We start from the raw sequence: 24865 nt of genomic DNA, 5'->3' as shown, positions 1-24865 counted from the left end.
ACATATATTGCATATGCATAGCACATTACTGCATATGCATAGCACATTATTGTATATGTGTAGTATATATATTTATTGCACATATATATAGCAAAAAAAATGGTTTTTTATTTAAGTGGAATCTCAGACACCTTATATATTTAACACATTGGAAGCAAGATTTGGTGACGACTCATTTATTTTTTGCCTCCAAATGGGTAAAATTCTCTCATCTTCAAAGCACTGGGACCCCCGAGGGGGCTGCTCTGAGCTTTGCACAGACACTGAAACTCAAGGTCAAGGTCATGGCTGCAGATGGAGAGCAGCCTTCACAGGAAATGGAAGAACTGGATTTGAATACTAGAGGAACCCAGGTTCTGTTGCGCTCTCTGAAAATCGCTAAGAGAGGACAGTAAAGGCAGGGCTGAGAGCAGGTGGGGGGCATGGGAGCAGGTGGGTTTTGGGGAAGAGTGGACCACATGGAAAAGTGAGAGAAAAGCTTGCCTTGTTTCTTGGTGTTTATTTAATCCCTGTTTCTCCTCCCCATGACAAGGGACCGGAAGGCACGGGGGCACTGGCCAACGGGGTGGGCTGCTCCCCAAGTTTCTGTAATAGCAGGCCTTCTGACCCAGCACCCAAAATATGTGAAGGGTGGACTTCCCCCGCACAGGCTGCCCTGGAGAAAGGCACCAGCCAGCCAGTATCTGAATCAGGATCATACCACAACCCAGAGTGGGGGGAGTCCCAGGACTCGGGTCAAGTGTCACCTCCTCTGGGGACCCCTGCCCAGAAGCCGACCCCCTCCTCACCCTCCCCTAGCAAGGTGACAGAGACTGCAGCCCGCATGGCGCGGCACAGCGGCCCCGTCTGTTAGGGCTGAGTTCTCTATCACACCGCAGGGCCAGTGGGTTGTCTAAATGTGGACCCCAGCCACCGGCATGGCATTAGCCCCTCTTACTGGCTAAACTGTGTCCCTCCACAATTTCTATGAAGTCCTGACGCCCAGCACCCCAGAACAAGGCTATATTGGGAGAGAGGATCTTTAAAGGGGTACTAAGGTAAAATGAGGTCTCTAGGGTGGGCCCTAATCTCGTATGATGGGTATCATTACAAAAGGAGGAGATGAGGACGCACACACAGAAGGACGACCATGTGAGGACACAGGGAGATGACGGCGTCTACACGCCAAGGACAGAGGCCTCAGGAGGAACCAGCCCAGCCCACACGGTCCAGCCTCCAGGACTGGGAGACAGTAAATCCCGTTACTAAAGCCGCCCGTCTGTGGGACTTTGTTCCCACTGCCATAGGAAACTAATACCCCTGAGACCCACCTGCTGTGCTGGTTAAAGGGGTGCATGAACCGTATTTATGAAAAGAGGCGCCGTCTATCCTGGTCTTCTTGGTCTTTCCATAACCACTGTCTCAAATATGGTCTCCATTTCCATCCCTCCTCGCATCTTTGGATGAACGCACAGAATGAGATCTGTCTTCCATTTCCCACCACCTGTGGGTACCGTCGTCTTCCACCCTGAGTCCCTCGCCCTTGTCCCCCTAAGTTCTTCCTTCAAGCCCGGCTCACAGCAGCCCAGCTCAGATCCCACTCCCCAGGCTACACAAACTCTCCCTCCTCTCGGCTCGGGACAGCCGGGTCCACACCTACCTGTGAAGATCTAAAGATCTCCTAAGCTGCCACTTCCCAACTGGTGTTTGGAGAATTAATTCTCCCGTCACACACGCATACACACATGTGTGCCCACACACTCCATCCTCCCCCAGTCAAATAAGTGTGGGAAACATAGCTAGATTAAACAAAAACACACAGCTCTCTTCACTGCAGAATTTATCAGAGCCCTCTCCAAGGTCATCTCTCAGAGATACTGGCAAATGCTGCATTTCCCAAATGCGCCTGCCCCAGAAACACTTTCCCCCGGAGACGACAGACAGCATCTCCCACAACAGGCAGGGCAGCAATGGTCTGAACGTCTCCCGGAGGGCCCTTCCTGGCTCCCAGCTAGAATCAAGACCCCAAAAGACAGAAGCCACGTCACACGTCTACAGAGGACGTCCCCCGGAGGCCAGCAGCCTGCCAAGCACAATCGCCCTACGTTGCTGGCTGGGTAAAGACACGCATGGCAGGAAATCTGAGCTGTTTCTCTATCCAGAAGAAGAAGGCTCCAGGGATATTACAGGCACTTAGTGTCTTCTCTGTAAGCCAAAATCAATATCCCCCAGGTCAGAAACCAAGCTGCAGGTAAACCAGACGCCTTAGCTGCGTTCAAATGATGTTTTCATTTAAGATCGCTGCCTATGGCAAGAAGAGTCACAGTGCCTCCTTGGTGTGTTTTCCTCGTCGGCCGGGGGTCAGGTCTGGGGAAGGGTGGTGAGTCCATTCAAAGAAGGGCAGGTGAGATGGACCATTCAGGAGGTGAACACACGTCCCTTCCATGCCCCAGATTCACGTGGCACTGTGCTGCTCTGTGCATCAGGAACGGGGTCTCCACCCGGGTCTCCATCCAGATTCGAGACAGCCCCAGCCTCCCCTCCCCCGTGGCTGGAGAGAGCACGCTGGGTTTCCAGTCGGGCGGCAGAGGGCTTCTGTCCCAGCGTGTGCTGTAAACGGGGCCAGACCATTTCTGCGGAAGTCGTGGTGTTAGCATGAGCTTACGTTTCAGGCTGCTGAGAGCATCATTTAAGAGGTTCTGAACAACCAGTGTGCACCCAACTCTTAACCTTTTCATGATACGCTTGGCCTGTTCATCTAATGCCTTTGCAGAAACTAGAAAACAATTTTCCCAAGGAACAAAGCTCTCTGAGGGGTGACCTTGACAGGCGCTAATAAAACGAGGGCCGACAGGTCAAGGTTTGCCCTCCCGGGAGGCTGCCCCAGCTTGCGCCATGAAGCCATGAACGCTGTCCTCAAGGCCTCCTTGCTATGGACCAACCGTGTCCCCTAAAACGGTCGAATCCTTAACTCCCAATGTGACGGATTTCGAGATGGGCCTTTAGGGAGGTAACTACAGTCCAGTGAAGTCTTAAGGGTGGGCTGGTGCCTTATCAGAAAAGGAGGAGACAGCAGAGTTCTCTCTCTCTCTGCCGCGTGAGGACACATCGAGTCGGCGGCCGTCCGCAAGCAGGAAGCGGGCTCTCAACGGGGACCAAATCAGCCGGCATCTTGATTTGGGCTTCCAGCCCCCAGAACTGTGAGCAACGAATGTCTGTTGTTTAAGCTGGCCCGTCCGTGGTACTTTGTTACGACAGCCTGAGCTAAGACACTTGTTTCTGCAAAATCACGTACAAAATATAACAGAGTTTATGGGCAAAGAAGGGATGGGCAGACCACCCAACCATATGCACCTTCACTCCAGGGCCCTGAGGAAGACACAACCCGCCCCCCCAGCCACAGCCCGCCTCAGTCACCTTGATCCCGGGCTCCGGGGCCTCCTGGCATACGTCTGTCCCCCAAAAACGTCTGTGGAATTCACAGATGGCCTTCTTTAAGGAGTCTGCTCTAAGCCCAGGAGAACCCCTTCTCCGTGGTTTCAGTTACCCACCGTCAACCATGGTCTGAAAATATTAAACGGAGAATTCCAGAAATAAACAATTCCTAAGTTTTAAACTGGGCATCGTTCTGAGTAGCGTGATGGAATCTCCCGCCGTCCCGCTCTGTGCTGCCTGGGATGTCAATCATCCCTTCGTCCAGGATCCCCACACTGCGCATGCCATCCGCTGGTCAGTCACTTAGCAACCACCTTGCTTATCAGATCAACTGTCGGGCATCACGGTGCTCGTGTTCAAGGAACCATTATTGTATTTAATAATGGTCCCAAAGCGCAAGAGCAGTGATGCTGGCAATTCAGATACGCCAAAGAGAAGCTGTGAAGTGCTTCCTTTCAGTGAAAAGAACGTAGTATATACAGGGTTGGGTACCATCCACAGTTTCCGCATCCACTGGGGGGGTCTAGGAATGTGTCCCCCACAGGTAAGGGAGCCACTGTGCAGGAGGAGATGTCTTCACAGCCTCTGCACCTGCAGGCAGCGTCGCGTGGTGGGCGGTGTCAAGGCTCCCCAGCCACCGAAACGGCCCCTCCTTACACCATTCCGAGACACTCCTGCGGTGTTTTCAGCCTTGTTCTTTTTCGAAGTTGGCATGTTTCTGAGGCTCTCTCTGCCTGAGCTGTGTCCTGCGGTTGCACGAACACGTTAACATGCAGGTGTCGGAGTGTCCGCGGCTGCTCTAACAAAGGCCCACGACCTGGGTGGCTGAGAACAACAGAAACGTGTTCTCTCACAGTTCTGGGCGCCAGACGTCTGAGAGGCTGGTGTCAGCGGCTGGAGACTCCTGGAGACACCTGGAGCCTCCTGGAGACGCCTGGAGACCTGGTTCCTTGGTTCTTCCCACTGCAGGAGACTGCCGGCATTCCTCAGCTTGCAGCCGTCTCTCTCTCTCTCCTCCACATCACTTTGTCCTCTGTGTTTCTGTGTCTCTCCTTTTCTCTCTTATAAGGACACGTGTGACGGTACTTAGTGACCATCCGGATAATCCAGGATGATCTCCTCATCTCAAGATCCCTGACCGAATCATATCTGTTAAGAACTTTTATTCCAAATAACGTCAAGATCAGGACCCTCCATGGATGTCCTTGGTGGCCTTTTTCTGCCTTCCTCCCTGGGAACACCCTGTCTCCGTCTAGACCATGCTGGTGTGGCACGGTCCTCCCCGTAGGTGCACACTCCAGGTGAGCAATGTACACACCCTCCCACACCGCTGGCAGGAGTCTCAATCAGAACCTCCGTCTTGGAGAACATTCTGGAATACCTGGTAAAGGAAAAGGTGTGCCACCACCAATCACCTAGGACTTCCACCTCTAGTCACAGATGGCAGAGGAGCTGGGACAAGGACACCTCCTCACGGTTTGCAATTGACAAATAAAAATGGCAAGCAATAGGATATATTGGAGTATATAAGGAAGCCATTTGGTATAAATCTAACTCGGCCTGACTTTGTTTTTTCCAAAAGGGCCTGACTGTGGCTGTTGAGCACACATTCTATATCTGCTTAGACATTTCCTGTGGCCAGAACAAAGGCCCTTGAGATAAAGATGCAACTTCCCCCTACACTGGCATTTCCTTAGGGATAAGCATCTTTCCTTAGGCTAGGAACTGATCGCTGCACTCACCTTTGACCACCCAGCTCACCTGTGACCACCCAGCACGAAACAACAGACTGCCACCCTGCTGTGGTCACCGAGACAGCAGACCTACCTGCTGTTTCCATCAATCACTGTGCCGACAGAGCAGTCTCGTGACTATTGTAAAAGGGACATTTCAATCCTATGTGAAACATCCTCTCTGGGGGTAGATAACCACCCTGTGCACCCAACTTCTTTGGTGCCCTTTCTTCCTTCAGGAAGAAAGGCCCCAGGTTATAATCCTCAGATTTAAGCTCAGAATAAACTCACCCAAATTTTCATTTATAGATTGGTTATGGATTATTTTCGTCGACACAATAGAGAAACAGGTGGCCACCCCCGGGCTTCAGGGCTTCAGCTCTGGCTGCTCGTCTGGCTGGTAAGCTGGACCTCCACGTGGCTGGCCACCTTGACGTCTTCAAGTCCAACCACCTCATTTAAAATAGCAATGGGAAGCCCCCTTCCCTAGCACGCATCAGCCACGCGGCCATTCTCAGTTCTTACTTATCTGTGTAGCACTCGCCAATGGGTGACATACATCATCTTCACTTTTTCATTAACTCGGTGTCCTCCTCTCTTTAGTGGAGCATATGCTTTGTGAGGGATGACTTCTAGTCTGTCTGTCCTGCTCACTGCTGTACCCCCAGGGCTGACATGGGAGTGTCACGGGCCCTCGATGGATTACTGGGTGAATTCACCACTGAAAGGGAAACAGCGTCAATGCCACCAACAGGAAACTAAGTAAAGGATGGTGTATCCTCAGCAGAAGAAATCACAGATCCGTGAAGACAAACTATTTCAGTTACACATATCGACATGGAATAATGAAGCGGGAGAAAATCAACTCGCCAAATACAGACACATTTATACAAAATTTTCATACATAACTAATAATACAGATGGCTATGGCTATATCGAGATATGTAGATGCAGATACAGATACAGATGTAGCTATAGATGTAAATATAAAACCCGGCTTCGGAACAGAGATTCACGCTAGTGGACGGGGAGGCAAAACTGATGGGCATCTAGTAGGAGATACCTCAAAAGTTAAAAAAAAAAATTTTTAATTAAAAAAGTGGAAGCAAATATAAAAATATTGCAAAACCTTAAAACTCTGCATTCTGATGGGGTAGTATACAGTTATTTTATGTTTTTCTACCTTTCTGTATGTTTATAATGCTTTTAATTAAAAGCAAAAACTTAAAAAACTAAATGGGGCCAGCCTACTTGCAGGGTGGTTAGGTTCGCACGTCCCGCTTCAGCAGCCCAGGGTTTGTGGATTCAGATCCCAGGCGTGGACCTACACACCGTTCGTCAAGTCATGCTGTGGCAAACATAAAAAAAGAGAGGAAGATTGGTACAGATTTTAGCTCAGGGCCAATCTTCCTCAAGTAAAAAAAAAAAAAAAACCAAATGACAGTGACCTAGGATGCCTGCAATGGTCTTTCCAATGCAAGTCCTCGATAAATCAAATCTATTCATCACTCTCGGATGAGGCCCACAGGTGTGGATGAGGGGCTCCCGGGGTCCTCCTGGGGCTGCTGATGCTGCAGATGGGCACAGCTAGTGCTTCTTGAGCACTCACTGCATGCCAACCCAAGGCTATGCCTTCATTGTATCATCTCCAGTCCTCTCCAAGATGCGGTAGGAGGATGTTATCACTGCCCTGGACTCAGAGACAAGGGCAGGAAGCCCCAGAGGATAAGTCGCCGGCTCACTGCAGTCAGCGAGGGAGTCCGGCCCCCAACCACTAGCCCAAGGACTCTCCCAGGAAAGGCACTGCCGCTGGGCCACGAGGGGACGGGGGAGGGGCCTAAACCAGCAGAACCGATTCCAGAACGTGACCTCGGAGCCTCTCCCAGCAAACTGCCGACAGACAGCCCGCCCTGTGTAGAGAGGAACTGGCAGTGAAACCCCAGGAGGAGAAGGCAGGGCGGGTCCTGGGGCGGGAGTGAGGAGGCCAAAGGCAGAATGCGCAGTATTTATATATGCATCTACGTCTTTACATATTTTTTAATGAATACGCTTTATTTTTTAGAGCAGTTTTAGGTTGACAGAAAACTGAGCTGACAGTACAGACTTTTCCCCCACGTCCCCTCGGTCCCCTGCTCAGTTAAAAAATACGCGAACTCCTCAAGCATCTCCTTCCTAGGCAAGCCCCGTGGGCATTTTCCCTCCTGGCCCGCGGCCCCACGGGAGAGAAGATCTCCAGTGGGTTCGAGTTCATCCAGGATCTGAACATGGCTGGGTGGCTCACAATGTTAGCGCTCTCCAGACACGGGGGTGCACTTTCAGCCTCCCCACGGTTAGTTTGGGGCCCTCTCCTGAGGTCTGGCCCCTGGGCTGCAAATGCAGGGAGGGTGTGGGGTCAGGGCACCAGCCCTCGCTCCCCCTGCCGGACAACTGTGGGAGCACAGCGGGATGGTGGAGCGAGGCGTCCCTGGGGGCTACTGGGAGGTGACACCCGCCGCCCAGAGAGAATACCCCTAGGGCATGCAAGCCCTAGAATCCACTCCAAGGTGGTGCCCAGTGAGGGGATTAAGTGTCCTTTCAATATTAAATCTCGCTGCTTTTGGGATGTGAGCAGCGTCTGGCTCGGCTGACAGTGTTGGCATTAAACAGGCTCAACAACCTTGCCCCTACCTCGAGGAGAAGGCGGCCTGGCCTGGGTCCTTCTCCCAGCACTGGTCAAGCCATGGAAGAGCCATCGGGCTGAGTTCCCTGCCCTCCCGGGGTCTGGCAGGAAGGCCACTGTCTGGGACAGCCACTGTCTTTGGGGGGCTTTCGAAGGCTGACGCACCTTCTAAACGATGGGTTTCCAGCTACTGGGTCAAATTATCGAGTCTGGGCACCGGGCGCGTCAAACAAAATTAGAGAGCTCTGAGACAGCCGGGGGAGACGAGATGTCCCTGAGATCCGAAAACTAAGATGTGTTCCCTACTAAAATGCTTTTAAAATTTCAACTCACGTGTTGGAGCTCGCAACAAGCTTTCCGTGCCCCTCGAAAGAATCAGGCACTGCCCGGGGTGGGGCAGACGCCCTGTCAAGGTGTGGAGTCCCCAAGTCTAAAGGAAGCTTTGCAGTCACTCGCTCGGGGACATTCCTGGCCGCAGCTTAGGTGGGGCTGTGGCTACCCCCACCCTGCCATCATCCAGAATGACAGTGTTTAAGCTGAGGATGGGTTTTCTTTAATTCCTATTATTGCAAAGGTTGTGGGAATCTGGCTCTCCTCTGCCACCACATCTTTAATTTGCATCTCATTTTCCTAAGAAAGGATCTCAAAGAAACACCTTCCCCTCTGGAGCGGTGAAACTATCGAGCCACAAGCTCTTGCAGGCTCCCTGGGGGATGCCCCCCTCTGGCTGACATGTCTGTCCTTCCTGTATCATATTCCTAGGACGTATGCTGCCCAACAGCCAGCTCAATAAGCTTCAATGCCCCCCAGGGCATGGAGAATGCCACTGAAACACTGACTCTGGAAGTCTGTTCTGACTTGCGTAGCCTGGTCACCCCACGGGGAGGTCATCTTCCCCAGGGAGCTCCCTCCTCGGAACGCCTGCACTCAGTCTGTCCCAGGGGGTCCATCCCCACCTGAGCTGCAGATGCACGAGGCTGCCCTGGGATCCAGGAGCCGTGCCCCTTCCAAGGCCCCCAATGGTACAGACACTCGGCCAGGATTGAGAACTGGTGACATCTCTTACACTGTCATCTAGCTTTATCACCCTTGAGCAGCCCCTGGAATGCCCTGTTCTGGCTGACCTAACAATCCAACCCACCCAGTTCTCAGGACCCGGTCAGGCCACGTGCATGGAGCATCTCCGGTGACCACTGGCAGGAAGCCATCTTTCCTTTGGTCCTCTGCTGGCCTCAACCGGAGGACGACTCTTCTGCATCCTCCAATGCTGCATAGACAGACGGACAGATGGATGGGAGGTCTGAGCGTGCAGGGAACGTGAGCAGGGGAAGAGCTTAGTTAAGAGATGGGCCAACCGCGATACCGCTTTGCAGACAGCGTGAACACGATGACCCCCAGCGCGTGCAGGATAATACCAGCAGTCCCTGGATGACGGGGCGGGACCTTCCTTAGCTTCCTTCTCAATCTCTCCTTCTAGACGGACTCGATATTCACATCAGTGACAGGCGGCGTCCAAGGGAACACTCGACAATATTAAGGAAGCCATGTGACTCCGAAATGTATCTACGTAATAGATACAACAGATGTGGAACGAGACACCAATTCTTTGCATGGACGCCTGAGCGGCAAAGCTGATTCATTTTATACTCATAAAAATTTTCAATGAGATTTTATTTTCAGAAAAATCAAACATTTCTGCTTTATTTAAATTACTGTGATTTGAAATGACCATGTTCATTAATTCTAACTTGTATTTTGCCTCAACAGATAATTTGAAATATTTTAGTAGTTACCATTTTTGGAATCTTACCCAAAAAAGCTTACTGTTTAAAATTATTTTAATTTACATTTTTACAAAAATCTATCCAGATTCTGTACACTTTGAATATATTAAGTTATCAATTATTTAGATTATGACTCTCAATGGGAACACAAATTATGTAAAAAGAGGATTATAATAACATGCATAGTCATTTTGCTAAACAGAAGGCAAGACTAATAAATTTCATGGAATGTACAATAATTAACACAACGTTCATCTTTATTACCTATCCAAATATCGTTGAGCATGGAAGAATTCCCAGTGTGCAATATAACAATTAAATGCAGTCATATTTGGTATCTTGCCAGCTTTCAGTCATATAAAATGGTAAATCTGTACACTTTTAAAATTTTGTCACTATGAAGGTATACTTGTGAAAGCAGAAAGACAAATACATTTTATCTAAGAGCTGGTTAGTTTGATTTGTACTTTTTAAATAGGAAGCACATGGCTTGTGGGCCTCCACTGTACTCCTGAGCCAGCCTCCAAACATAGGACAGACGGGGTGCTGAGCACCCCCACACTGAGTTCTTGGCACAGCCACAGTTCAGAGCCTTCTGAGGTGGCAGGAGAGCCCGGAGACCCCCAGGAAGGCCGGGAGGGAGCCGCCAATTCCCTCTGGACCTTCACCATGTGTGAAGTCATAGGAGGGTTTCAGAAAAATGGGTGCCCAGTACACACCGGGGCACTCTGCTGGAACTCGTGTGGCTGGGACCCCGTGTCTCTGTCCGTTCAGGTCGCCATAACAAAAATCCCACAGACAGGCGGCTCAAACCACAGACTTTCATCTCTCACAGTTCCGGAGGCTGGACATCCAAGACCACGGCAGCAGCATGGCCAGTTCCTGGTAAGAGCCCTCTTTCCAGCTTGCGGACGGCCGCCTTCCCACCACATCCTCGGTGGAGAGAGAGAAGCCTCTGGCATCTTTTCTTCTATCATTAACCCTAATGGATCAGGGTGTCACTCTCAAGACCTCATTTAACCTTAACTATCTCCTTAGAGACCCATCTCCAAATACAGCCACACTGGAGGTTAGGGTTTCAACGGATGAACTGGAGGGGAAGTGGGGTCTCAAACATTCAGTCCATAGCACCCAGGAGGCCCACCTGTGCTCTCCAGAAGCCCCAGGCCATGCTGGAGCCCCAGGGTGGGAGGCCTGGTGAGGAGGTGCAGCAGTGGGCGCGAGGGGAGTGTCCCTGAGGCTCCATCAAGACTAGGAGCATCACGTGCTCCACCCTCTATGACATGTTGAGTGTCACCCAAAGGGGCAAACGGTTGTCGGGATTCCCAGCACAGCCCATACACCCGGGCATGAAGGAAGCTCTCAAAATACTGTAGCAGCGATACCACCATCATCCTCACCATCCTGCCAGCTCGCTCTCTGGCCTCACACAAGAGGAAGGGCCCCCAGGAAAGGTTCAAGGCCAAGAAGGTGGGCCGAGGGGCTATGGGGGTGAAGGCGTGCTTTCTCATAGAACTTTATTTAAAAGAAACAGCCTTTTCAGCATCTTGCCCCCCATGTTTCAAATGACTTCCTCAGGAAAGCTTCCTGGGAGTGGAATAGCTCCCAGATTAGAACGTGTGCATTCCCCCCTCCCGAGCGAACTCTGCCAGACTACCCCTAGAAAGGATGCACAATTCACACCAGCGCCGTGCACACCTCCACACCTGCAGGGTGTAACCCCACACACTGGGCAGGGGAGGGCGGGCACGCGGGCACAGCAGCCACTCTCCACACATCCCTCTGGGTCCTGCCACCCACGCAAAGGGAGAACAGGATGAAAAAATGCACGGGCGTAACAAATTCAGAATCCTTCAAAGACACTCTCCAGGGCTGCATTTCAAAGCTGGCAGCCCCTGGGCTGACGGAGCCGAGAGGCGAGCGTCCTGTCCACCACCCCACCTCGTACCCTGTCATTCTGAGCGGGGAGAGATATAATTACTTGTGTGACAATGTCTGATAAATCTATTACATTTATTTTTCAAGCAACTGGACTTTCGTAGACATCCATAACAAGAAAAGGAAAACCCTTCTCCACTCTCACAGAGGACAAGAAAAAAAGAAAGAAAAACATTGACTCCAGAACAGCTTCTCCTCCTCGCCAGACTACTGGCTGGCTTGCCTGCCACGGACCTGCCTGCTCTCTGGGCAGATGTGGAGGATGAAGCTCCCACAGGCGTCCAGGCAAAAGGACCACCACGCTGGCCTCAGGACGTGGGCGACTTCGTGCACCCTAGGAGTTAGCTCACCCGCCCAGACTGCAGTACAAAGAAATAATTCGGAATTACCCCTGTTGCATCCTCTTCCTTGAGCAACCAGGCGAACATCCCCCAAAGAAATGCCCCTCACATCCACAAGCTGGGGGGGAGTGGGGGGGCTTCTGCTAAAACAACTGAGCCGTGTCCCAGAGGTTTACGCTTCCAGAAAAGTAAGCAACACAAGTGCTGCCGTACCATTCATGGAACAACAAACTCAAATGTACAGGGTTGAACAGACGGTCCCCCCAAAATTCAGGTCCACCCAGAACCTCAGAATGCAGCCTTACTTGGAAATACGGTCTTTGTGGATGTAATTAATTAAGACGAGGTCATACTGGAGTAGGGGGGGTACCAAATCGGACGGCCGGTGTCCTGACAAGAAAGTCATGGAGAGATGCAGACAGCACACGGGGAGAAGGATGCAGGCAAAGGTCGGAGCGAGGTGTCGACCAGCCAAGGACTGTCAAGGGTTGCCAGCTGCCCCCAGGAGCTGATGGAAGTGAGGAAGGGTCTTCCGTTGGAGCCTTCACAGGGAGCACAGTCCTGCCAACCCCCTCAGTTTGGACTTTTAGCCTCCAGAACTGGGAGAGAATACATTTCTGTTGTATTGACCAGCTTGTGGTCATTTACTCCAGCGGCCACAGGAATCTAACACACCAATGGTCTACACTCAAGGGGGCAGCACCATTCAAAATTGTTCTCAGCTTATGTCTCCTTGGGCAACATGCACACCTGAAGTCTCATCCTGGCATCTTTTCAGAATCAGGAAATCGTCATAGTAATAGACTATGTAATGGATCATGGCCAATGATAGTTACACAAAGGGTCTTAGAAGCCACTGGCTAATAAGGTGGAAGAGACCGGAAATAGGCAGAAAGGATGCAGGCTTGGTGGAGGGCAGGGGGGAGGGGGGAGTCATACAGAATTGGGTTTCAATGCTGGAGGCCCGTAGGGGAGCAGACACAGTGAAAGCACCCACCTTTGTGCTCATCACTCTCTCCATCCGGCATTCTCCCCCCTCCTGCTCCCTCACAGTCCTGCCCTCAGAAACGCCCTCTCTGACCGCCTGAGCCACGAAACACACGCATACAGAGCACGTGCTTCCTTATCTGCATTGAGCACCTTGGTTTTTGTTAATTCTATGTATTTTTTATTTTTTATGTCACTACCAGGAGATCCAAGACAAAACCTATAATATTCGCTGCTGCTTCCTTGGCACCTAATCCCACTGAAAAGAGGTTTGACGAATAATAAATGAACAGTCGCAGGTTCCTGGGCCTCGGGGCGGGGGACACGTGTCAACCAACTGGGGCAAGACAGTTCTCTCCAGAAAATGCAAAACTGATGATGCTTGAACCATGGAGGTGGTGGGAACCCGACCCGAGGCCAAGGCTCCCACTGGGTGGTCACGTAGACAGTGAGGCAGTGGCAGTGAATCTGAAAAGAGAGTAAGGAGCCAGGTGAAGAAAAAGAGAGGAAGAGAATGAGCGCTGGCTGGAGAGAGGGGGAGACACAGAAACACAGGGGCAGCAAGAGGGAGCTCCATGTGCAGGCAGGGCAGAGCAACAGATACTGGATTTAGCCTCCTGCCTGGAACCATGAAAATATGCTCAAACTATATTAAAAACATGGATTGCGAAATGCAGGACAGGGATGCAAGAGAGGCAGGAAACGAACAAAGTGAGCCCATGCTTGCTCCCCGCTTACAGCCTTCACGGTTTCCAGGCCGTGGTGCAAGAAAGCGCCAGCCAGGTGAAGCTGGGTGAACGCCCAGAGTGGGGGCAGTGGGGCTGAGAAGACAGGGAGGCCAAGGCAGCTACAGCGTGCAGCACGGAGAACACAGAGACCACTAGAGATCTCAGAGGGTCCCTTTGAGTATTCTGGAGAGCACGGTCAACACACACAAGTGACAAACCTACCAGGGGCCAAGAAAGAAGCACCCCAAAGGATGCTTTGGGGTAACAAACCTTTGAATCGCATGGGTCCAGGAATAAACCCTGTTCCCACCAGCCAAAGAGGAAAACCTCCTGACTCCTGGGGCACGAATACATACAGGGCTCTGCCCCAAGAGTGGGAAATTATCGGGCTTAGGCCATATGCTGCAGGATCCCACAGAACAAATACTGAAACCGAGACCTGAAACAGTCAAACTGGTTTTAACTAACTGAAGTGAAACTCAGGACCAAGTTCAACAATATTTACACAAATTCAAAAATACATAGACTCTACAAGATAAAATCCACGCTTCACAATGTTTAGCAATAAGAAAATTAACAAATTAATAAAACCATAAAAAATAACCAGGCATGCAAAGAAACAGGAAAATATGCTGTGAAATATTAACTGTAGTCTGTGTGTTCAGAAAGATAGGAAATGAATGATAGAAACAAGATAAACCAGGGGCCGGCCAGGTGGCGTGATGGTTAAGTTGGCATGCTCTGCTTCAGTGGCCTAGGGTTCACGGAGTCAGACCTGAGTGGGGACCTACACACCGCTCATCAGCCATGCGGTGGTGGCATCAGAGAGGAAAACTGGCACAGGTGTTAGCTCAGGGCCAATCTTCCTCACACACAAAAAAGCTAAATCAAACATCCAAAGACGAAAACAGAAATATCTGAAATGAAAAATACACTAGATAGGATTAATGGCAAATTAGATTATCAGAGAAAAAGATTTGTGAAATTGAAGGTACAGCAAAATGAAACACAGAAAAAACAAAACAACAAATTGTAATAAAAGAACAAAGCGTCAGTGAGCTAACAATCAACCTCGAGCAGCCTAACATATATGTAATTGGAGACTCTGACAGAGTCTTAGCCAAAAATTATCCAAATTTGATGAAAACTAAAAACCCACAGAGTCAACAAAACCCAAGCACAAGAATCCTAAGATAACTACACCAAGGCACATCGTAACAAATCAAACCAAAGATAAAGATGAAAAGCTTAAAAGCAAAGGGGGAAAAATAAGTTACACCCAGAAAAACAAACTCATGAAAGACAGCAGATTTCTGGTCGGAAACGATGCAAGTGAGCAGACGGTGGAGTGACATATTTGAAGTACGAGGAAAAAAGCAAACTACAATTATATAAGCAGTGAAAACATCTTCCAAAAATGAAGACTCTTGAGATATACAAAAGCTGCAAGAATTCATGACCAGCAAGCTTTCCCTATAAGAAACGTGACAGGAGAGCCTTCTGGCAGAAGGAAATGATACCAGACCAAAATACGCAGTTACACAAAAGAATGAAGACAATTGGAAATGGTGATCACATGGATAAATAGGAAGGGTTTTGTCTTATTTGAAACTTTTTAAAAGACAATTGACTGTTCAAACAAAAAATGTGGGAAGAGTTTATAAAATATGTAGAAAAAGATATGATGACGCTAGCACAAGATGTGAGAGGGAAAATGGAACTATATTAACGTAAGGTTCTTATTCTATGAATGAGCTGGTGTGATATCACTTCATGTGTATCAGTAACCCCAAAGCAACCACTAAAACAATGCAACAAAGAGTTATGGCTAATAAGCCAACAAAGGAGAGAAAACAACATCACAAAATTCTATTAATCTAAAGGAAGGCAGAAAAAAGAGAACAAAGACCGGATAGGACAAGCAGAAAACCAATACAAGATGATCCATTTAAAGGACACCATTACCGTGTCACATTAAATAGGACCCAACTCTAAGCTGTCTATAAGAAATGCACATTAAAAATAAAGTCAAAAATAGGTGAAAAATAAAAGGATAGGGAAAGGCACAGCAGGTTAATGTTAACCCAAAGAAAGCTAGATTAGTTATATTTCTTTTTCCAGAAAGTTGAAGAGAAGGAAATCTCCCAACTCACGTGTGAGGCAAACGTCACCCTGATACCAAAAGAAAACAGACCAAAAACAGATCATAAAGGGTCCTTTATGAACACAGAGGCAAAGACTCTAAATGAAACTTCGGCAAAGCAAATCCAACAATGCATGACATTTCATGACCCAGGGTGATTTATATCAGGAATGCAAGGTTGATTTAACATTTGAAAATCAATCACTGTGGTTTACCATATTAACAAGCTAAAAACAAAAACCATACGGTCATCTCCACAGCTGCAAAAAAAAGCTTCTGACAAAACCCAGAATCAATTCACGACGAAAATTCTCAGCAAAGTAGGACTAGAAGAAACTGCCTCAGCCTGACGGACGGCATCTTGGCAAAGCCCACAGCTGGCATCATGATTAATGGTGGAAGACCGAGACTCCTTCCCCTGAGATCAGAGACAAGACAGGGATGTCCACTCTCACAGCTTCCGCTCAATAAGACAAGCATGGATGTGGGTGGTCAGCTCTGGGGAAGTCCCATGCCCCCGGCGTCCTAATTGGCCAGCAGAGGTTTGCGACAACTTGAACTGTGGGGTCTCTCTTTGAGAGGGGGTCTCTCGTTTGTTGAGGCCTTCTTTCATTTCTCTCAGCAATGTCTTGTCATTTTCAGTGGAGATGATGAGGCGTTTCGCTGACTTTCCTGGAGGCAGTGTTATTATTTCCACTTTGCACTTGCAGAAAAAAGTTATGCAGAAGCAAACAGCTCTGCGTGTCCCTCTTCAGAGGGACCCAGGGCCGGGTCTCCCTCTGCCCCCCACCATCTTATCTCATTATTTGTAAGAACCAGCCACAGGGCACGGACTATGTGCTTTCTTTATTGACGTGGACTCCACCTGCTGCTGCTCTTTATCAACAGGTACAGGATGGAAGGAAAGAGCACAGAGGAAGCGGTTTCCACGCCAAAATGTGGAGGAGGTGACAGGCTTTGCTAATTTATGGGCCAGGCAGTTAAAATAGCATTTCCTACCAGGGTGGGAAGAGAAGAAAAGAGCTCCTTACCTAAAGCCCATGGAACAAAGCTTCGAAGAAGAAGTCCACAACTCAAGTCCAGGTTGCAAAAACAAACAAAAGAGACACAACGTTCGGTTCCTAATTAAAACAGATGCACGCTTCTAGAAAACACCTACAGACGGCATGTTTGAAAAATCTCGTCAATCCACGTAAACAAACCACACCACACTAGCCCGCACGCCAACGTGGATCAAATTAAGTCCAGCCCAGGAACTCGAGCCTGTAGAAAGTGCTGGAACCACAACCCAATGGAGTTGGGACCACCTCCAGCCGCCACGTGTAACACTTAAGTAGACCACGGTAGAGTCCCCGGGCACGGTCTCATCCTACAAAGCCACCTTTTACTTCCACATGGCAGACTGGCCACATCCCTGCTCCCTCTGGAGGTCCCACAGAAAAAGACAGCAAAAGGATTTTATTTATTACACACACGAACAAACACGAGGACAAACAGAGGAGAAGCTAGGAAAGCAGACCAGACATAGCAGAAGATTGGGGAGCACAGCTGCCTCTGGGGAACCGTAGAGCCAGCCAGCTAGCAGCAGAGAATTCCAGAAAGACCCCATGCATGAACTGCGGGCTCCTCTCAATAGACTGAAGGCAGGAAGAGTGGTTCAAAGTTTGTCCTGGTGGCAGATTCCCAGATCCTGTCCTTGTCCCCGTCGGATAAAGAGAGAAAGAGGATGTTCTGGAGTGAGACCTGAATGTGGGCATGTGGCACCACGCAGACAGCAGGAGACTGAGTGAGGTTCCATACAGTGAACAGAGGGATTTCTGCCCCAGCCCCGGCCCCTTCTCCTCGCTTGGATCCCAGGACTCAAGACATTTCTGGGAAACTTGATGAATCCAAGAGAAAAGATGCACAGATCCCAGCAGTCGACGTCCCCCAGTGAAATGGTGAAAACCCCCTTTAATCCCCTATGGCAAGCCCAGGAGTCTGTAAGTCCTAACCCTGCCCACTTTCTGATCACGTTGCCAATGGCCCGTCTTAAATAGAAACATCAAAAGGTTGCCCGACACGACACGGAGCAAATTGAAAGTACGATCGCAGAAGCCCAGGGAGATAAAATTGAAGGAATCTTCCAGAAATCAGAACAAAAAGGCAAAGAGATGCAACTTAGGAGAGAAGAGAAAACAATGTAACAGGAACAGTCCAAGAACTTTCACAGCACAAGTAAAATTAATTTCTAGAGAGGGACCACAGAAACGGAGGGCTTTATCAATAACCATTCTTGGATACGACTGAGAATTAATCGTGAACTCTGACTTTTGCCTGAAAGTCAGCAGAGATTCAAGCTTTTTTTTCTTTTGAGGACGATTAGCCCTGAGCTAACATCTGCCACCAATTCCCCTCTTTTTGCTGAGGAAGACTGGCCCTGAGCTAACATCCAGGCCCATCTTTCTCTACTTTATACGTGGGATGCCTACCACAGCATGGCGTGCCAAGTGGTGCCATGTCCGCACCCGGGATCCGAACCAGCGAACCCCGGGCCGCCGAGAAGCAGAATGTGCGCACTTAACTGCTGCGCCACTGGGCCAGCCCTGAGATTCAAACTTTTATTTTGAACATGGTGTTGGTACTTTTCAGAGTGTGGTCCACGGAGCGCCTGCACGAGGATGACCTGGTTGGGGAGGGGGTGGACGGTGGGGGAGGGGGGATGCTTCTTAAAAGTGAAGGCTCCCAGGCCACACCCCCAGAATTCCTCAGTTGATGCTTTCCTGCGCTAGTCACAGAACCGCTGACCCCGCTACCGAGGGTGGGAGACCCAGCTGTCCTTCCTTTTCACCCCCTCTTGCTCCCTGAGAGGGATAAGCTACGGCGGCTGCCTGGGGAAAATCTCATTCTCCCACAGAGGAATAAATCTCTACCCACTGTGCATTCAGAGAAAACAGCCTGCGTTTGCCTCATCCGAGTTTTCCTCTTAGAAAGTGAGCTCCCGGAGGGCAGGGCACTCGCCTGGGCACACATCACCCTCAGGTGCAGAGAAGCCATCCCTGGCAAGCCACGTGCGGCCTTTCAGAATGACCACCACCCACAGGACCTCACAAGAAGGACAATGACAGTGAGACCCCAGAGGCAGCACCACAGATCAGCCTGCCCATCTGCTGAAAGGCCTCAGGGTCGGAGGAAAGTCCCCTGAGTGGCCCTAGGCGGGCGGAAAGTGCTAGAAGCTGCTGTAGGAAATACGGCAGAGGTGTGCAGACGAGAGGTGACATGCCGGGATGCTCGACGTCTGAGGCGACTTCCGATGCCTTATGGACTAACGGAACTGGTGCAAAGACGGAGCCACAGCTGTGCAGATGTGTACCATTGGTCTGTAAACCCGGACACCATCAGACCCCCCTGGGAGCTTTAAAAGGCTCAGATCCCAAGGCCTACTGGATTCAGATCTCCTGGATTCACATTTTAGGATGAACCCACCCCCAGGGGTTCTGATATGCCACCTGGGTTAAGCATCGTGGGTGCTATCCAACCTTCCACCAGGGGTAGGGGCCCCTCAGCAACCCTGGCAGGTGTCCCCCAGCTGCCACTCGCTCCCCCAACAGGGGATGCTTGTGGCAGAATGGTTTTCCTCGTGCGTGGAGGAAAAAAATCTGCATTTCTGCAATTTCCAGGTGTTGACGCTGGTTCTGCAGCCCGGCTAGAGGGCCAAAGCCTTTCCTTCCACGAGACGACCTCCTTCTGCAAAAGGAAATGTTCTCTCTCAGTCAGGTCCTATCACGGGCTCTCCGTGTCCCTGAGGAGCGCCACCATCCCGTCTCCCGGGAGACGGCTCTCCTTGGGTCTCCCGCGTTTCTGCACATCCAGCGAGCAGAGGCACTGACCATCTTTGCTCCCAACTATGTGGACACAGTGAACGGTTCGAAAATGTGTTCGTCTCCTGGGGCTGCCATAACAAACCGGGTGGTTTGAAACAGAAGTGTACTGTCTCACGCTTCCAGAGGCCGGAAGTCCAAAAATCAAGGTGTCAGCAGGTTCCTTCTGAGAGCTCTGAGAGAACACCTGTTCCAGGCCTTTCTCCCAGCTTCCGGTAAGAAGCTTCTGGCTTAGAGACGGCCATCTTCCCCGTGTCTTCACACTGTCTTCTCTCCGTGTCTGTGCCCAAATTTCCCCTTTTCATAAGGACATTGGTCCTACTGGATTAGGACCCATCCTTAAACACTTCATCTTAAGTGGATCGTCAGCAAAGACCTGGTTTCCAAGTAAGGTCGCATTCACAAGGACTGGGGTGGGGTTAGAACATCAACCTGTCTTGGGGGGATCCAGTTCAACCCATTATAGAAGATACAGTGTCTCCCTCTGGAGCCCGGGGCAGGCAGGCCTGCTGTCCAGTATAAAGACTCGATTTCCCAAAGCTCAGGGTTTCCCCTCCCATGATGCAGCCCCGCCTGCATGCGCAGTACCTGCAGCCCTGTGTGCATCGCCGTGTGGGCATCCGGGCTCAGCGAAGCAGGACAGAAGGCTGATGCTCTGCCTACCGCTGTGGCTGTGAGGCATAAACTCATCTTCACCTCTGACCCGGGGGTTCATGTCTTCTACCAGCATCGTGAAGCCGTGGCAGGCTGACTTGCAGGGGAAAATCTCCAACCCTCCACAGTTCTTGACACCATTCATTTGCCCCACTTAGAAATCAAGGCATCATCCTTGACATTTCAAACCCCCGTATCCTAGCTGTCCCTGAGACCTGGTGAATCTACCCCCCCACACTTGCTCTCAGATCCCACCACGCCCCTCTCGCCTTCTCTGTTGCCAACACTCTGCTCCAGGACGGCTGGAGCGGCCACTCCACAGCCTGCCCACATCTGCTCAGTCGCCTCCCCAGCACACGTCAGACGACGCCAGCCTTAAAATCCTTCAGCAGTTGTGTTCTGGTCACAGTGTAACCACATTCTGGAAAGTGTATCCACAACCAAGTCAGGTCGGGCTCCTTTGCTCCATATCATCATAGGTGCTGTCTCCCCGTCAAAGTGGCGGGTGGCAATCACTGCTAACACTACCTGAGAGTCGTATGCTTCACAGATGCTATGTAATCTAGACGACAATCCAGTGGAGGCAGGTCTTGTCCCATCTCACAGCCCTCGCCTGGAAGTAAACGCACAGCCAGGTTTAACGGCTTCCTGGGGTCACACAGCTGTTGGCTGGCGGTGGCAGGATTCTAACCCGACGGCCGACATCCGAGATCACGCGGTTAAACTCCAGCCCTACGGCTGACCCGGTTCACCAGTTTATATTAAACAGACACGAGGGTAGGCATTTTGTGGTGCATTCAAGCTGGCCACAAACTCTGCAAACGCTTTCCACCAAGCGGTGGGGTCCCATCTCCTTGGACCTGGGCTGGTCCTGCAGCTTGTTCTGACCAACAGAACGTGGCAGAAACGAAGCCACGACATTTCTGCAGCTGAGCCTTCCAAGAGCTGCGGCTCCCGTCCTCCCTTCCTGGAGACCAGCTCCCATGGAAGAAGCCTGAACCCAAGTTCCAAGGAAGCCCCAGAGGGCACGTGGAGGGAGCAGGACAGCGTGCACAAGCACCAGCCCGGGCTTCTGGGGTGAATAACCCCAGCTCATCCCTGCCCAAAAGTCTGACCCGCAGAGTCACGAGCAAGTAAAACGGCTGTTGCTTTAAGTTCCTAAGTTTCAGCGTCATTTCTTATGCCGTAGACGACTCCAGAACATTCTAGTCTGCTTCTTAGCCAGACTGGAATTCCCTCCAGGACGGCAGGGGCGGGTCCGTCTCTGCTAATTGCTGAGCAGCGCTGGGCATGGAGCACGGCCTTCAACCTGTGTGTCCTCAGACACAAACCAAGGCTTTCTTGGACATCCTGACACGGCCAGGGAGCTGCCGCAGGGACCACCAGCACCCGGCTGAGATGCGCCTCAACGCATCTCAAGAACAGGAGGAGAGCAGCCCTTGCCCCCACACCCGCGCCCCTGCACTCCCTCCTGGGTCCCGAATCACAGGAAGACCCAGGAAAGCCAGTGCAGCTCCCCACCCCATAGAACACACGATCCTCATGCAGACTGAGGATCTCCAACCAGGAGCTGCATGGGTCCTTCCAGAAAGAGCATTCTCTCCCTTCAGGGAGAGGCTCTCCCATGCAAGGAGCCAGGAAAACACAGGTAATATTTATAGCTGATATATCGAAAGGCACAGGTATGTGAATAATTGAAAGACAGAAATAACTAAGGCCACATGAATTGCCTTGGCAACCAGGTAGAACAGAGGAGACAATGAAATTAACTGTACCCAAAAGATGACACTGAGGTGTGGGACCCCAGTGCAACACGCTGGCTCCTGGGTGACCCATCGTTCATCGTTCATCAATCACAGATCTGTACCCAATCTCATTGGCTACGGGCTTCCTACACCCTTGCGCTGTGCCGGGCGCTGGGTTCACTGAGGTGAATGAGACCAACCTACAGATGGAGCTCAGGTCTATGCGGTCTCCTGGGATCTGGATCTCTTCCCTAGTTGGGGGTTGGGTGGTCCCCTTCTCAATCAAGTGAGGGGTCAAGGCAGGTGGGAGCAAACCCTGGGGGCTCTCAGAACACAGCTCCCACCTGGATGGAGCCCGAGCCTCTGGAAGCTGCCACACCACAGAGCATGACTGCCAACAGCCAGGACTCAGCGACCACAGATGGAAAGAGAAGAACGCGGTTCTTCAGTCCCGTTGACGAGACTCTCCTGATGGCGAGATGGGCACATCCAATGCTCTGGGCCTGAAGCCTGTGACCATGCGATTTTCCCTAACACCTCTGTTGTAGGTTCTTGTTCTCGGGCCTCTACTTGAACACTCCTTGGCTGCCCCCGGCTTACCTGATCGATCCAAGGGTTTCCCCGGTTCCCTGATGGTATCTCGCTCCGGATCTGGCGGCGTTATCCCCGTGCCAGGTGCATTGTGGGTGATCAACCAGTGCGCGTGTAATTGACGAACCCCATATACCTTGGACAGCATGGCCGGTCTTCACACGGGCCCACTGATGCCCTGAGAAGGCAAGTTTTCTGCGTCTAACGCTGCACAGTTGGTTGAGTCTTAGAGGCAGATTCTGAATTCAGATGCCCCCTTCCCAAGCCTGGACTGCTGGACCCGCTGCTTCTCTGGGGAGACACACGAAGCAGGAGGCCTCGAGGATAAGGGCTGGGCTCCTCCACCACCCAGATGTCAAAGCCCAGAACCTGGGGGAGGGGCTGGCTGCCTTGTTACAATAAGAGAGAGGGGACGGAGTAATCAGAATAACTCAAGACGCAGACGCAGCCTCCAGCAGGACAGGAAGAGCGAGGCCTGACCAGGAGGACGGCTTTCTCTCCCTGGCCCAGCACAGACCTCATCTGTGAAGATGCTGCAGGTCATTGATATGTAAGCTACTAACATCAGATGTGTCCAGGTACAGCCCACCTGGAGGGCCGCCTGCCCTTTGGTGGACGTAACCAGCAAAGCAGAGTTTTGGACATCTTGTTGGAAAGGGGAGATGCTGGAGAGGCATGGGACCTGGCCTGAGCCACTTGGAAGCGCCTGTGCCCAGGGCCGCAGCTGCCATTTCTCTATGCCACGCTCTTTGTCTGAGCCAGCCAACGGTTCCTCCTGGGCATCAGAGAAAGGCCCATAAACTCACGGTGTTGTCGAGGGCAGCTTCAGAGGCTCTGCGTCCTCCTTGCATTTAATCGCCCCCCCAGGCCCCGCAGAGAGACAGTGGGGTCAGACGCAGGGATGGAGCGAGGGAAGGTGCTCCTGAGGTCCAGGACCCAGGAAGCCCGTGAGCACCGATGCACCCTGTCTGCGCATCCCCAGACTAGCCCCCGGAATGTCAGTGGGGAGGACAAGATGTCTGTGCCACTTCTCAGAGGAGGGGCCATGGGTCACCACTGTCTGGAAGCTGCAACACTGGAATCAGCATATGGTCACCACGCTCCACAGTGAGAGTGGCGGGGCCAGACCACACACCAGGCATTCGAGTTGGACAGAGCTGAGCCCACAGGCATGGCCACCACCCTTGGCCCTGTGGCCTGCGCCAACCATGTCCTGTCCTTGTCAGCCTCACCTTCCTCACCTGTGAGGAGGAGGACCAGCCCCCACAGGACTGACGAAGGCAGTCTGTGCATTGCACGCAGCACACTCGATAAACACCGAGTAATTATTAGCACTTAATCCACGTGATTATTAACCATTAGGGTGCAGGAAGGTGCGTGCATCCCCTCTGACAGTTCCATTCTTGTATGAGTCAGCTCGGGCTGCCGTAACAAAGTTCCCTAGACCGGGCAGCTTAAACCACAGACATTGACTGTCTCCTGGTCCTGGAGGCTGGACGGCTGAGCTCCACGTGTGGGCAGGGCTGGTTCCTCCTGAGGCCTCTCTCCTTGGTGTGTAGATGCCATCTTCTCCCTGTGTCCTCTCAGTGTCGTCCCTCTGCGCATGTCTGTGTCCTGAGCTCCTCTTCTTATAAGGGCTCCAGTCACACTGGATCAGGGCCCATCCCAATGACCCCATTTTAACTTAGTTATTTCTTTAAAAACCCCATCTCAATGGTCAGCCCCACTGGCCTCGAGATTAAGTTCGGTGCGCTCCACTTCAGTGGCCAGGGTTTGGTTCCTGGGCATGGACCTACCCACTCGTCCGTCAGTGACCATGCTACGGTGGTGGTTCACATACAAAAAGAGGAAGATTGGCAACAGATCTTAGCTCAGGGCAAATCTCCCTCAGCACACAAAAAAAAAAAACCCACCTATCTCAAAAATACAGTCATATTCTGAGGTGCCGGGGTTAGGACTCCAACATATGAATTTGGGGGGGATCCAGTTCAACCTGTAACAACCTCCTTCATCTTTTCACACTGGACCTATGATGACAGTGCCCCTTGTAAACTACTGGTCTGCACCCATGAGCCCATTTTCTAGCACATCAAACGCACTGCTATTTTTACGTCTCGGCTCCCACACATGATGCCTGCACCTCGATCTCTGGCTGGAATCCAGTCTCCCTCAATGGAACGAGACGATGCCGTGAGCTCCCAAGTCGTCCCCGCCATAAACAGAAAGGCCGGAACACAAGCCTCCACGTGGGTATCTTAAATGAACAGAAACGCAAGGCTGGGGTTAAT

General features: G+C 51.2%; 1 protein-coding gene across 7 annotated transcripts in view; it reads right to left on the bottom strand.

Annotated features, from left to right (window-relative positions):
* SHANK2 (SH3 and multiple ankyrin repeat domains 2) overlaps positions 1-24865 on the bottom strand; it is a 559847-nt gene that overhangs the window by 493251 nt on the left and 41731 nt on the right. For 4 of the 7 annotated variants that reach the window (XM_046643792.1, XM_046643793.1, XM_046643797.1 and 1 more), the window contains exon 1: positions 5673-5794. The exons of the other annotated variants lie outside the window; for them this stretch is intronic. In XM_046643792.1, the coding sequence (XP_046499748.1) occupies positions 5673-5704 (32 nt within the window). In that variant the 5' untranslated portion in view covers positions 5705-5794. Of the gene's footprint in view, positions 1-5672; positions 5795-24865 lie in introns of those variants that run through there. 7 annotated transcript variants of the gene reach the window in all.

Source organism: Equus quagga, chromosome 17 (assembly GCF_021613505.1).
Source record: "Equus quagga isolate Etosha38 chromosome 17, UCLA_HA_Equagga_1.0, whole genome shotgun sequence".
Lineage (NCBI taxonomy): Eukaryota > Metazoa > Chordata > Mammalia > Perissodactyla > Equidae > Equus > Equus quagga.
The sequence above is the reverse complement of the archived record's forward strand: the minus strand, read 5'-3'. Positions and strand labels throughout refer to the sequence as shown.